The sequence below is a fragment of the Protopterus annectens genome, chromosome 13.part0 (genome assembly GCF_019279795.1).
Source record: "Protopterus annectens isolate FY-2018-M chromosome 13.part0, PAN1.0, whole genome shotgun sequence".
Lineage (NCBI taxonomy): Eukaryota > Metazoa > Chordata > Ceratodontiformes > Protopteridae > Protopterus > Protopterus annectens.
Genome location: NC_056747.1, coordinates 1,326,156,991 through 1,326,170,291, shown reverse-complemented (window position 1 = coordinate 1,326,170,291; position 13,301 = coordinate 1,326,156,991). Strand labels below are relative to the sequence as shown.

General features: G+C 39.1%; 1 protein-coding gene across 1 annotated transcript in view; it reads right to left on the bottom strand.

Annotated features, from left to right (window-relative positions):
* The window catches only part of LOC122788060 (low-density lipoprotein receptor-related protein 2-like), a 1,238,079-nt gene that overhangs the window by 949,803 nt on the left and 274,975 nt on the right, over positions 1 to 13,301 (bottom strand). The window contains exon 20 of the mRNA XM_044054982.1: positions 5,098 to 5,219. Coding sequence (XP_043910917.1) covers positions 5,098 to 5,219 — 122 coding nt within the window. The remainder of the gene's footprint in view (positions 1 to 5,097; positions 5,220 to 13,301) is intronic.

Sequence of the window (13,301 nt, the reverse complement as noted above, 5' to 3'; positions counted from 1 at the left end):
GGTTCTTGTACTTTTTCAATGCAAATGCTCTGGAACTGCTAGTCAGCACATCCACAAGAGGCTCAAATGTCCTGGACACAGTACTCACTAACATGGGAGAGCACTGCACCCCCCCATGTGATGTCCTCCCTGGTAAGATCGCACAATAAATCAGTCTCATTTGATGTAATTATAGGACCAGATACCCCATCAAGCTCAAAAATGTTTAGAATTTTTCAAAGACGTATTACCTCCTACTAAGTGATGGTATAAGAAGTTTCAAAGCCCCCTCGAATGCAGATAACATGGACTCCTATGCAAAGGTGTACACCAATGCCATGTATAATCACTTAAGCTGCTATATAGAATCGGCTATACCTGGCCGGATTAAAACCAGGTCTTGCCAAAAAAAACAAGCCACCTGGTGGACCCCTAGTATAAATGGGCTGTACAACAAGAGAAAAAACAACTGTTCAAGAACAAGGGGTAACTGGCTCAGCAGAGGGGGAAATCCCTCTCTAGCTGAAACAAACAAATTAGAGATCTTGTCAAGTCCTCCAAACCTCATTATGAGGCAAAAATAGCCACCTTAGGATAATCGCATGACATTCTTTAACTATGTCCAGAATCTAAAAGAGAATACCCAGCTGTGCCCTGAACTTGTTGTGAATGACAACACCCCTACTCAAATGGAGGTAATAGCCGACCTCTTAACTGACAGATTTGGAGAAAACTTCACCCCTCTGTCCACTCCAGTCATCCCCCAAAGTATACCTGCCACCATTCCTCAGCCTATTATATCAACAGAACAGATCATATCGTCTCCAAGGCCAAAAACAAGGCATCAATGGGACCAGACAACATCCCAGATTGCCTTTTAGACAACTTAAATTATGACCTAGTAAACCCACCTGGATCCCTGTTTAACTACAGCCTGTGAATTGGTTATGTTCTGGCAGAATGGAGGACAGCAACAGTAATCCCTCTGCACAAAGGGGGACCATCAACTGATCCTTGGAATTATTATATATCTGAAAGGCCATGGAAAGAATCATTATGGACCTTATTAACAAGGACAGAGGCACTCTCCAAACTCTGCACCCAACCCAGTTTGGATTTGTTAAAGGTAGATAATGCCTGTTAAATATGGTTGACTTCTTTGAGAAAGTCATCAAGGCCCTGGACAAGGGAAAGACAGTGCATACCACCTATCTTGACCCAGCCAAGGCAATTGATATAATCCCCACTCAGGTATTATAGAGAAATTCTTCCAGTTGGGAATTAATCCCTGCATTACCAGATGGGTAGCCAATTGGCTCACCAACAGGACACATATTGTCGAAGTGGATGATTTCTCCTCAAGCAAAGACCAGTCACTAGTGGCATGCCACAGGGTTCTGTGCTGGGCCCCTTACTGTTCGGAATTTATTTCCAAGAAGTCCAGGCAAACTTGGATGGCCTATGGCTGACCAAGTTTATTGATGATTGCAAACTGGGAGCAATCACTCAATCACCCAATGATGTTAATAAATTGCTGACGGGGTTAATACAGACAAATGACTGGTGCCAAAGCCACTGATTAAAGCTAAATGAAAAAAAAATGCATTATTCTTCCCTTTGGGAAAGCTGATATCCCTGCTCATTACATTATAGACAGCACCCCCTAAACCCAGTGGTATGTGATCTGTGTACTCAGGTTGATAGTAATCTGAACTTTGACCTCCACTTATCCACAGTAGTTAGGAAATCCTTCTATGTAGTACATCTTGTAAGTAAAGGCATTGCATCTAGATCTAAGGATTTTATAATTTGATTATACTGTTTGGCCCTCATCAGAACAATAATTGAGTATAATGTTCTGTTTTGCACGTACCTCACCAGACACCTGCATCAATTGGATAGACCACAGAGGTTTCTCGCCAAGAAATTACTGGGTACACAAAACAATTCTTATACTGAAAGAATGAAAGACCCGTCACTGCATTCTGTCTCCTACCGGTTGCTAATTGACTCTCCTTGCTTGGCTTACAGGGCAGCCTCTAACCCAGCCCTGATGGAACTGCTACACATTCATAAATAAAACTGCATGAAGGTCACTCACTCCAGGGATCGTAACCTAACCTCTGACATGAAAAGATCATGTGGAGAGATAGCTACATCTCTCACAGACTGCCACTTCTCTGAAACAAGCTTTCAGTTCATGTGAAACAAAACCCATTCTTGACCCTCTTCAAACGCAACCTAGATCAATGGATGGGTGACCACAAATTCACTTGTGGCATGGTGCCCATGTTGCTCCTGGACAGAGGAAGTCAGTATTAACTACCATAGACCCTTACCCCTGTGAATATCATTCACCTAACCATTGACATTTGGGGCAACTCTGGATAAATATGGCTAGGCTTGTAAGGGCTCTAGGGCTGTGAGCCTAGTAACTTTCTATGACTCTATGTCCCACCCATCTTTTATGAGACCATCTGAAAGTCATTCTTCATGGCCTCTTCAAGCTTCTCACACATCTATGCCTTTATGTGGATTACGCCCATAGCTGCTGCCTCTTTGGCCTGTCCACACCTATAATTCAGATCTTAAGCATTACACAGAAGGCCTCATACTGCTTTCCACAAGTGGGTCTTTGAGTTACTACCCTGAGAAGCACCGATCAGCTTTTGCACACAGCACCTTGTCACTGGCTTAACTATTTAGGTCTTAAAGAAGGTAAATCCATACTCCATGTCTCCATGTGAATTACGTCCCTTGGGAAAAACGAGATGCTTTTATTGAGGTAGGAGTTGAAATTTCTTTCAAAGAAGGATCTACTCAGCATTCCCAAGGCACCCTCATTACACATCTGGGCTTACTGTGCCCGTCCAATTGCCACGCTGTCCATCTGACTTTCAAAGACACCTCCAATTTTTCCAATATCTAAACAGCTGCATAGAAAACTTTGTATCTATCCTCCCCAAATATAATGCTACATTCAGGAACCGATCCTCCTTATATATAGTGGTAAATTCAGGAACCCATCCTCCCTAAATATAATGGTACATTTCAGAATAAACATTTTCTGTTTGAACTGATGAACTCCTGTATTAATAAGCTGTACAGCAAAAGAAGGAAAGACGAAAAGGTGTAAGAAAATTCTCATCTCTCGACCTTAAGAGCAATGTAACATGCAAACAAGAAGTGAAGGGAAGTATTAGAAATTTTAAAGCAGAGTATAAGCTTAAGATTACTATAATTAACAAAGGATACTACAAATTTCCTTTGATATTGTAGCAATGTATACTATAAATCATTCCTCATTTCTGTTTGAAAATTAAGAAATAATGTCCAACAATGTACTGATCTCATCCCTTATATTTTTACACATTGTGACCCTAAGGATACAGCCAAAACATTAGCAGACAAATTTTGTGTCAACCTTATCCCACCTACCCACATTGTTGTTCCCACTATCTGAAACAAGCCTTAGAATTCCTGTCAGAGTCTAAAATAACATAAATATAGAACCAGATACCATACCAGGCTGCATCATCATCATCATCATCGCCTGCTAAATATACACCAACAGAGCCGCTACTTAAACTGCTCAGCCTCAATGTATCTGCACAGTGACTACCCTACGCAAGGGTAGCCCTTCTGTGGCTCTTTGTAAATGCAGGCCCATCAGCCTATTCAGCCTAATTTTCAAAGCTATGGAACATAACATAGCAGAACTCATTTAAGCAGGCATAGACAATGTAATTGACCTAGACACAGCTCAGTTTGGTTTTGTGAAGGGCAGGTCCTGTTTCTTGAACCTAGTAAACTCCTCTGCAAAGGTTACAGAGGCTGTAGATAGTGGTTATTTTCTGCAATGCTGCTTATTTTGACCTGGGCAAGACTTCTGGCTATATTTCCCCTATGCCAGCATTATTGAAAAATTGAAAAATTATACAACTTATTGTAAACCCCTGTGTCGTTCACTGGATTGAAAATTGGTTAGTCACCAGATTCAAAGTAATGAATGTTGCACCTACTCTCTCTGAACGTAGCATTTCACCTAGTGGGCTACCACAAGGATCAGTGTTGAGCCTATTCAGTTTCACACAGATAAGTTCCTAACTCAGCTTATTTCCATCCTATGGAATAACTTAACATTACAGGTCAAGAAAGGTACAGCTTTGTCTGCCTTTATGTCTTGTCTTGATGACTGGATAGGTAGACACAAATTTACACCAGGTTTATCGTGTACAACCCTACTTGATTTGGGAGGTGAAGACTATGAAGCACTCATAAAGGGTGGTAAGAACTTTGCACTGCATGGGCTTAAAGATGATTATGGCTTGGTATATTTTGGTCTATGATCTCTTCATGGTAGTTTTCCTGTGTTAAATTGTTACTAATATTAGAAAGCAAGTAAACAGTTTTTTTTATCACTTTCAAATTTATTGCTAAAATGAGATGCCAAATGACTTGCTTGACTTACACTTCTCCACTAAGGCAGGATATCAGCTGACCTGCCTCGATCAACAGCTCACTCAGTAGTGTCGCCATGCATTATCTACCTGATGGCTCAACATGAATTTTGAAGCACCATCCTAATTAGATCACTGTTGTCAGATGTAGCCCCTTCTAACCAGCTGACTTATGGGGTGAATGTAAGGTACAGAGAAGCTACACTTCAGGCTTTTACAATTTAAAAAAAAAAAAGAAATTATGTCAGCCATTGATTCTAGCTGCCAAACTGGTAAAACATTTTTATGCTCGGTATTGGCTTTGTGTGTGATTTCAGTCACAGATGATGAGTTAATATTTTAGCAACTCAGCTAGAAAAAGTGATTTAGAATGATGGTTCTTAATCTGAAAAACACAGAATAAGCCACTCTTTCAAACCTGGAATTTAAGTTGAACTTAAAATGGTGCATAAAAGATGCCAATAACTAGATCAAATATGTCAATTCCGCGGTTATTCCAGACAATATTACAGATTAAGACTATCACAAAAGAGTAGGTTTTGCTGTGAAATCTTAATGGTGCAGGGTTAAAATGACTTCAGTTTTGTGTTATCTGTTTCATGTTAGGACTCTGCACAGATTATTATTTTTTATAGCCCTCTACTTAGAAAGTAATTACCTGAAAAGACTGTCAGGCTGTAGGGATGTGTGATCTGTAGCAGATTCTGGAAGGTCTGTCTGTCTGAGCCATCTAAGTTACTGTGTTCGACAGTATCAAGGTAGGCATCTACCCAATAAAGCCTGTTAGGATATGTCCTGTGAACGAGACACAAAAAATGTTGCATTGACTTCATGCCAGCATACTTTAGTTTGTACACATTTCATTAGGCAAAAACACATTGATATCCATCCATCCACAGCTCCTTTTTCCCATGTTTGCACATGGGGTCAGGGTGTCACTTCAATGGTGAGAATCATCTAGAGACAAAGTTTACACTACTGAGTGGATAGCCCTGCCACAGTTGTTCCACACACCGACATGCACACTCACACCTATGGCTAGTTTAGAGTGTGCAATCCACCAAATTCATGTCCTTAGAATGTGGGAGGAAACCAGAGCACTTACAGGAAACCTGTGTGAGCACAGGGAGGACATGCAGACTCTGCACAGAAGGCACCCCAGCCGAGAATTGAACCGGGGAACCTCTTTCTGTGAGGCAACAACACTATTCACTGCTTCACTGTGCTGCCCACATTGACATACCAAAGTGAAAAAACACAAAACAAATGGCTAGTAAATAAGCAGAACAATTTATGTTAGTGATTCTTAGCCACCAGCTCCTGGCAGCCATTACCTTTTTGCCATTTTTTTAAAGCGACAATCTTTATTGATCAGTTTACATAATTCCCCTCTTTGTTACTGTCCAGAAAGAAAACTTCACCATGCAAATTGTGATTTTAACATTGATCTTCTTAACTAAACTAACAATGATGCATTCCATGTATTCCATCATGGTTCCCTTTACCCCCCCCCCCCCCCCCCCCACACACACACACACACACACACACACATGCGGACTTCATATCACCAAACTCCCTTTATCACATTTCTAGTTCCATAAGAACACAGGAAATCAGGTGAAAAAGATATATAAAATGTACATATATTACTTATTTTTCACAATTGTTTTATATTTAGCTATATCCAACTTTGATTTGTAAATGTTGAAGAGTCTTCTGCGTCTTCAATCCTTAGACATATTCAGACTGGTATATAACGCAATCTTTTTCTATTCTTGGAGAAGAAAATACTGTTGCCTGTCTATCAGCCAGTTTATGTATTAGGAATCAACCGAATCAATAAAACAATTAATAAAGCTATAAAAAACATTAGAAAGTGAAAATAAATAGAGAATGACAGTCAAAATCTGTAAAATTAAAGCTGGTGCTAAAAATAAGTTATATGCATTGAACAGGAAGAGAAAAGAAACACCATGAACATTTCTACATGTCTACTTTTGCTTCATGTCCCAGTGTCCCAGTGACTACCTCCTCCAGAAATTAAAGAAGCCAGCCCGATGCTTTTATAGTTATACCGGTTTGAATGCTGACTTTGCTCGGTAAAAGAATATCCTAGCCAACATAAGAATAATGATCCTTTATTAGTAACAATACAAAGTACATATTTGCATGCTTTGTAAATATATTGAGTATAGTCAATAAAATATCCACTGTGGCAAGCAATGAAGAGGAATTAAATCAGCAACTGGTGAAAAGTATAGTCATCCCCTTTGGCAAAAACAAAGTGCCACAAATTACCACATAGGTGTAAATCCATTAAGCACAGAAGAAGTAATTACCTGGGGACCCCCAAGTTGATAGCAATCATTTTTGACAACCACGCGGCCAAAAAAGTTAAAAAAAACATTTTATACCACCTAAATCTGAATGGATTCACATCTGTGATTAGGGAGGTCATCGCACTCCTCTTACTCATCCCCTAATCAGGCCCATAATTGAGTACACAATGCCCCTTTGGGATGTACCCCAACACACCACCTGCCCCCAAAAACCCCCTCACCGATGGGAGATCGAGGTTTTTACGGTATCCACTTCTGTGTCACTGTTTAGAGAGGCACAGTATACCTACCCCTCTAAAAAGGGCATAGCAAAATTAATAAAACTATCAAAGACTACTGAATTACAAAGGAAGAAAATGGAAGAGAAGGAGAAACCGATGCTGATAGGCTGAACTAGCAATCCTGTAAATGGCTTGTATGTTTGACTGGGGTGTGTGTATACATATCTATCTACTTCCTGTAATGAACTTATATCCCATCTAGAAATAGGCTCATACGCTGGTACCTAGGCAGATGGTTTGATCAGTTATATAGTGCCTAATCATATACTCTAGGAAGCATTTCAGGTAGTTTTGCCTCCTTCCTTGATAAGGGCCCATACTACTAACTACAGGGGTAGATTTATGTTAACTAATCTAATCATCAGGGTGCAACTTGAAGGTGGTTAAGGTGTTACACTATTTAACATGCAAGGAATCTTATTTCATAGGTACGGAATCCTTTGGTAATGAGCCTGTTTCTCCACAAAGTCCTATTTATTTTGCAATGTAAAGTTTAGAGTATTGGAGCAATTATTCCTAACATTACTATTGGTTTAGAGGTGGAGACGATATGGTTGAACAGGATCTTTCATAGCCTGGAAAGCAGAACAGAGATTTCCATTTAGGAATCTGTACAAGACAGAGAAAAGTGAAATCGTTTTTCCATCTATCCAGGTAGCTTACGGAACCTAGATCTTTGCTTTTCTTGATTGGGTGAAGCTCATAGATATGCTTAATAAGATACACACCAATGGGGTATTATAGTCAATGACTGGTCGAATAAGGAATGACTGAGGAGGGACTAAGATATCTGTGGATCTTAATAATTTACACTTTAAATTGAAAATGAAGAAAACATTTCCTCACTGTAACTGATATTTGATAATCAGTGGACTCTTCATTGTTTAGAAAAGTACCCAGAGTACTTACAACTATGTTCGCCTTGAGCAGGGTGTCATTTCTGTGATAATCAATGGGAAGAACTTGTTTCCCAAATTTGACTATACTTCATTTTTTTCATTAAGTCTAAGGCCATGATCTGAATCTATCTAGCCCTTCTTTGAAAATAACATAGTCTGTGAAACAATCAATAATGACACCCAGCTTAATGTTAACTGTAAACATGAAAACAAACAGTGGGAATATGTTTTAACATGATCAATCACAGACATTGGGAATATGTTTTAACATGATCAATCACAAACATTGGGAATATGTTTTCATGTTTGAGAAGTAGATGCCAAAGAAGACGGATCCAGTAGAGAACCCTGAGGGACTCCACCAATAATTAATATATTAGATTAGAAGTCACCAACAAGCTCCACCTTGTATGCATGATTAGAGAACCATTTAGCACTCCCTTGAGTAATATAGTGGGTTAACAGTTAAGCTGGTAAGTGTACAAACAATGCCTGCAAGGGGAATCAGATTGAATGCCTTACCAAGGTCAAGATAAATTAAACGACTAGTGGGGTTTGGCTTTATTGGCCGGAAATTGCCCATTGAAATGACTAATGGGGTTTGGCTTTATTTGACTGAAACTGTCCATTGAAATGATCAGCTGGGTATTGCAGTCCCCTAATGGTAATGGACATCAGCTGGGTATAGCAGCCCTGTGTTTCTTATGCTTTGTCAAACACTCTGCTTATGCTGTGCTGATGAGGTCATAACAAGGCTGAAATATGCATATCCACAGTTAGTGGGTGTAAAATATTATTCTCAGCTGTAAAATATTATTCTCAGAGAACTAGGCTGACAGACAGACACCGTACTACTGTATCCATTAATATTTATTTGTATTAGTACAAATTCTTGCCAAACAGTTAATACTGAGAGTTATTTCAATTCTATTATAACATGGCTAGACACAATATAACTATAGACAGATGAACACTCAGTCCAAAAACGTCACTAGAGTGAAACATACTTTCTAGTTTATATACTCTTTTTAACCAAAGTTATTTTTAATGTCCTTGTGACTTGTTCTTTTGGTTTATGTTTGAGTCATGAAAAAGTCCATGATTTTTTCTAGCCTGGACACATTCGTATGTCCTTCATTGGTGCTGTATCTGAAGACTTCACAAAAAGTCTTTCCATGTCATCTTTGCATCACTTGTAGTGTCTGTATTTTATTTCATTTATTTCTGCATATGAAAGCTCAAACAAAGTCAACTTCCTTTTTTCTATAACAGGATGCTTTTACAGTAAGCCCACAGCCATATGTTATTAATATCTAAGCTGAACATGTACAAGAAATTAACTGTTCTTGCAAAGCAAGCCACATTTTCTTTTACTGCACACACAGTATAATTTTGGGGAAAGCATTTTAATTTATACAATCTCTATCAATTCCCCGTTTTTAATTAAAACCAAGAAAATTGTAAGACAATTTACAACACAATATAATCTTCAGTACTTTGAATCCCTTGGTCTGTTGCAACATACGAATCCCTTGCATTCAGTGCTATTTCTTCATACAATCTTACATTACCAATGGCTATTACTTGATTAATACATTTATTAACACAAATTTTATAATGATAAGAGCAATTAATTCGGAAATTGTAGTACCCCACCATAGACACATAGCCATTATTACTTATTTGTTTTTAACTGCTTTCATGCTTGCTTAAGCAAGTTGTCAGCCTTGCAGTTACACAGAAGCATTTATTTCAAAATCTTGTAAAGTTAACCCTTGCTTTACAAGGCAAAACCTTGTATTAGAAACAAGCATATTTCTTTTGCATTGCATAATTTCATTATTGCTTTGGGAAAAGAATGTTTTAAAAAGCAATTTACAGGAAAATGTAATCCTTTGTACTTAACAGTCTTTCTTCATTGTTAACAACAGTTACTTGTTTGACAGTTTTATAGCACATCTCCTCTGTTATATCTGAGATAGCTCCATAAGTTGCATTTGCTAAAATGTTTATCAACTTTGTAACTTTCTATATTGCCTTAGTAGCACCATACCAGTGAAAAAATTCAGCTCCTGAAATAGCACCATATCCTATGTCCAGCTGTTTTAAAATCTTTCCCTATTTTTTTATCATGAACCTCCCTCTTTTTCTGGTGATTTTTTACCATGTCCTCTGGTTATGTGTGAGTAATTCTTATTATTGGAACTGCATACTCTATGTAACAGAATTTCTTCTCTTTCATTTCTTCCTTAAAAGAAGTATTATGTGTTAACTCCCATGCTGTTTTTATTTTATACTCAAGCGTTTTCACATGAACAGAGTTGGTGTAAAGTAACAACTCTGACTGTCCCTGTCTTTTGAACATAAAACCTGTATGTGTAACCTCTACAGGGACTGCATGTAATGGCATTTTCCCTCTGTAAGGAATGTGGCTAAAAACCCAACAATTTGACTTTTTACATGCCTTTGCAAACAAATTTTGCATGTCCAAAAATATATTGAAATTGGGTATTCGATCATGATGTCCCTGTTCTCATGATATAGTATATCTGAGTATCTCTCCTCATTTTTTCTTTGCAACAGTTTTATTTGCATTTGCTTTTGTATTTTTTAGATTGCATTGTCTTGTCCATAGATTGCTAGTATAGAAACAAATTTAAACTTTTGTAAGACTGTTACCAGACTGTTACTGTACTGATACTGTTTGACTGTTATTAACTTACACTGATTTTTATGAACCAACATGGTGTGCTGCTTTTGCTTGGATTTTTGTTGGCTGAAAAATGCTATTTTCTAAGTTTTTATTAAGTTTTTTAATGACTCTGTACTTTACTACCTGTATGTATTTCTGTGTATCATTTTCAGGATGGCAGTTACACCAGTCTGACTAATGATGTTCTTGCTGTACTAGTTTGTTTATAAAACTGTTTGCTGTTATATTTTATGTAAGACATTCTTTTGAAAATATGTCATTACAGTCACTGTTTTTTACCAATATTGATTCTGTTTGCTGTATGCATAAGCTACCTTTGGAGACATACTGTACTTTTAATGTGGGGGTGACATTACCATAGAACCTTTTGTCATTTAGGATTTGTCATAGGTACTGCCTTAAATGTTACTCCATTTTCAGAGATAGATGTGGACTTACATACCCAACTTTTAATTGCATTGTTTAATTTTGCTTATACCATTTGCATTACTGTAAATGTATTTACTGTAGCTGTATTAACTTTAACTTTACACTGTATCTGTATTAACTTTACTATGTGTCTGTATGTCTGTAGGTTATTTCTGTGTTTATTTTGAATCTGTCCTGGCTTATTAAACCAGTAAAGTAATATTTATTTTTCTGTCTTTTCCTATCCCCTTTGTTTAATTAATTAACATTGAGTTTTGTATACTTACATTGTCTTACATTGCTTTAAAAGATCCCTGTACTTTGCTGCCAACTGATAGCATGTGTTTTCTTAATTTATTGCTTTAATGCCTATTGCCTGCCATGATTTGGGTTATAGGTAGGATTATACCCATATTGTACTGGTCATAACTGGTCTAACTGTCACTGGCCCTTTTTTTCAATTATAAAGTAATTCCCAATACTATTCTAGCATGTCCAAAGGTCAGTTGTCAATCTCCTCTCCGGTCCAGCTGGTGAATCTGGGAATCTTGAGGCAATGTTACAACTGCCTCATGTACACAGACAACCCTCTCCTCCTCCCAACAAATTCCAACACATGTGAGAGATGCAACCATATAGCCATACTGGAGGCTAAGCTCTCTCAACTCAGTACTGGCGAAACCAGTCAGGAGGAGAAGGAAACCACACTCACTACAATTCCAGTCTCACATAGACCTACCACGACAGCAAACCAAACACATAAACACACAAAAACATACTCGGAGGCTCTAAATAAAAATCTGCCTAAGCAGCAGAGATCTCCAAAGCAGGCACCCAAGCAACCGCTACCCCAAAACAAAACACGTGCAACACATAGCTCACAAAGCCAGTGTGCCGAACAGTCACAGCCCTTAAGGCTAAACAACACACCTGATACACTTGTAATAGGTGACTCTATCATCAGGCACACTGACGTCCCGCTCACCAGGCTGAACAAGGAGAAGGTCACGGTGAGCTGCCTGTCGGGCGCTAGGATCCGCCACATAACACAAGCACTCAGGTCACTCCAAGGCAAGTACAAATATGACTCAGTCATTGTCCATGCTGGTGTGAATGACCTGAGATGTACCTCCCTGGACTACGTGAAAAGAGACATAGAGGAGCTCTCTGAGCATGTAGCCCAGGCCGGTATGACCCTGACCTTAAGTAGCATCTTACCCTCACCAAGAATGATGCCACAATATGAAGACAAGATGATCAATTTCAACAATTGGCTTAAGTACTGGTGTCATTTAAAGGGAATCCAATGCCTGTCAGCCTGGGATGACATGCTCGACAAGCCACGATGCTTCGCTATGGACGGCTTGCACCTGTCACCCCTGGGCTTTTGGATATTGGCAAAGGCTCTTGCTACCCCCATAGTGCCTTTTTTAGGCAAGGCTCAAAAGACAAACCCACCTCCATAGGTATCACAAGGGATAAGAAACTAAGAGTAATGCTACTCAACGCCAGAAGTCTAAACCTCATGATGCACGCACTCGAAACTCTCCTTAGCATGGAGAACATCGATATCTGTGCAGTAACAGAAACCTGGTTCAAGGCTCCTGAGAGCACCCCAGCACTACCAGGTTATACCTCATACCATGCTTTTTGGCCCCAACACTTGGACCGAACCACAAAAGGAGGGGGAGTATCAATATTCGTCAAAGATACCCACACCTCCAGGTTGGTGGCACAGCACGAAGCATCAGAGACTATCCATGTGCAACTAACAGTGGGTAAAACTGCCTTCCAGTTTATAGCCTGCTACAGACCACCCTCCCAAACCCAGGAACCCCACTTGGCCTTCCTGAGAACACTGGAAAATATGAAGGTCTCTCCAAACACCATTATATTGGGCGACTTCAACTACCCAAACATAGACTGGGAGCTTTACTCTAGCTCCAACACCCTAGCCCAAAGGTTCCTAGAATTTATAAACTCAAATGCTATGGAACAACTTGTTACCACTCCCACAAGAGGGGAAAACATACTGGACCTTATCATCACCAACATGGGGACTCTGTGCTCCAGACCAGAAGTGTATCCCTCACTGGTAAGATCAGACCATAAACTAATCTCACTGGATATTCACATCCCGACTCCACCCCCTGCCCTGAAAACCACAGTGAAAAACTTCTCTAAAGCAAATTTCACACTCCTCAAAACCGAGGTGGAATCCT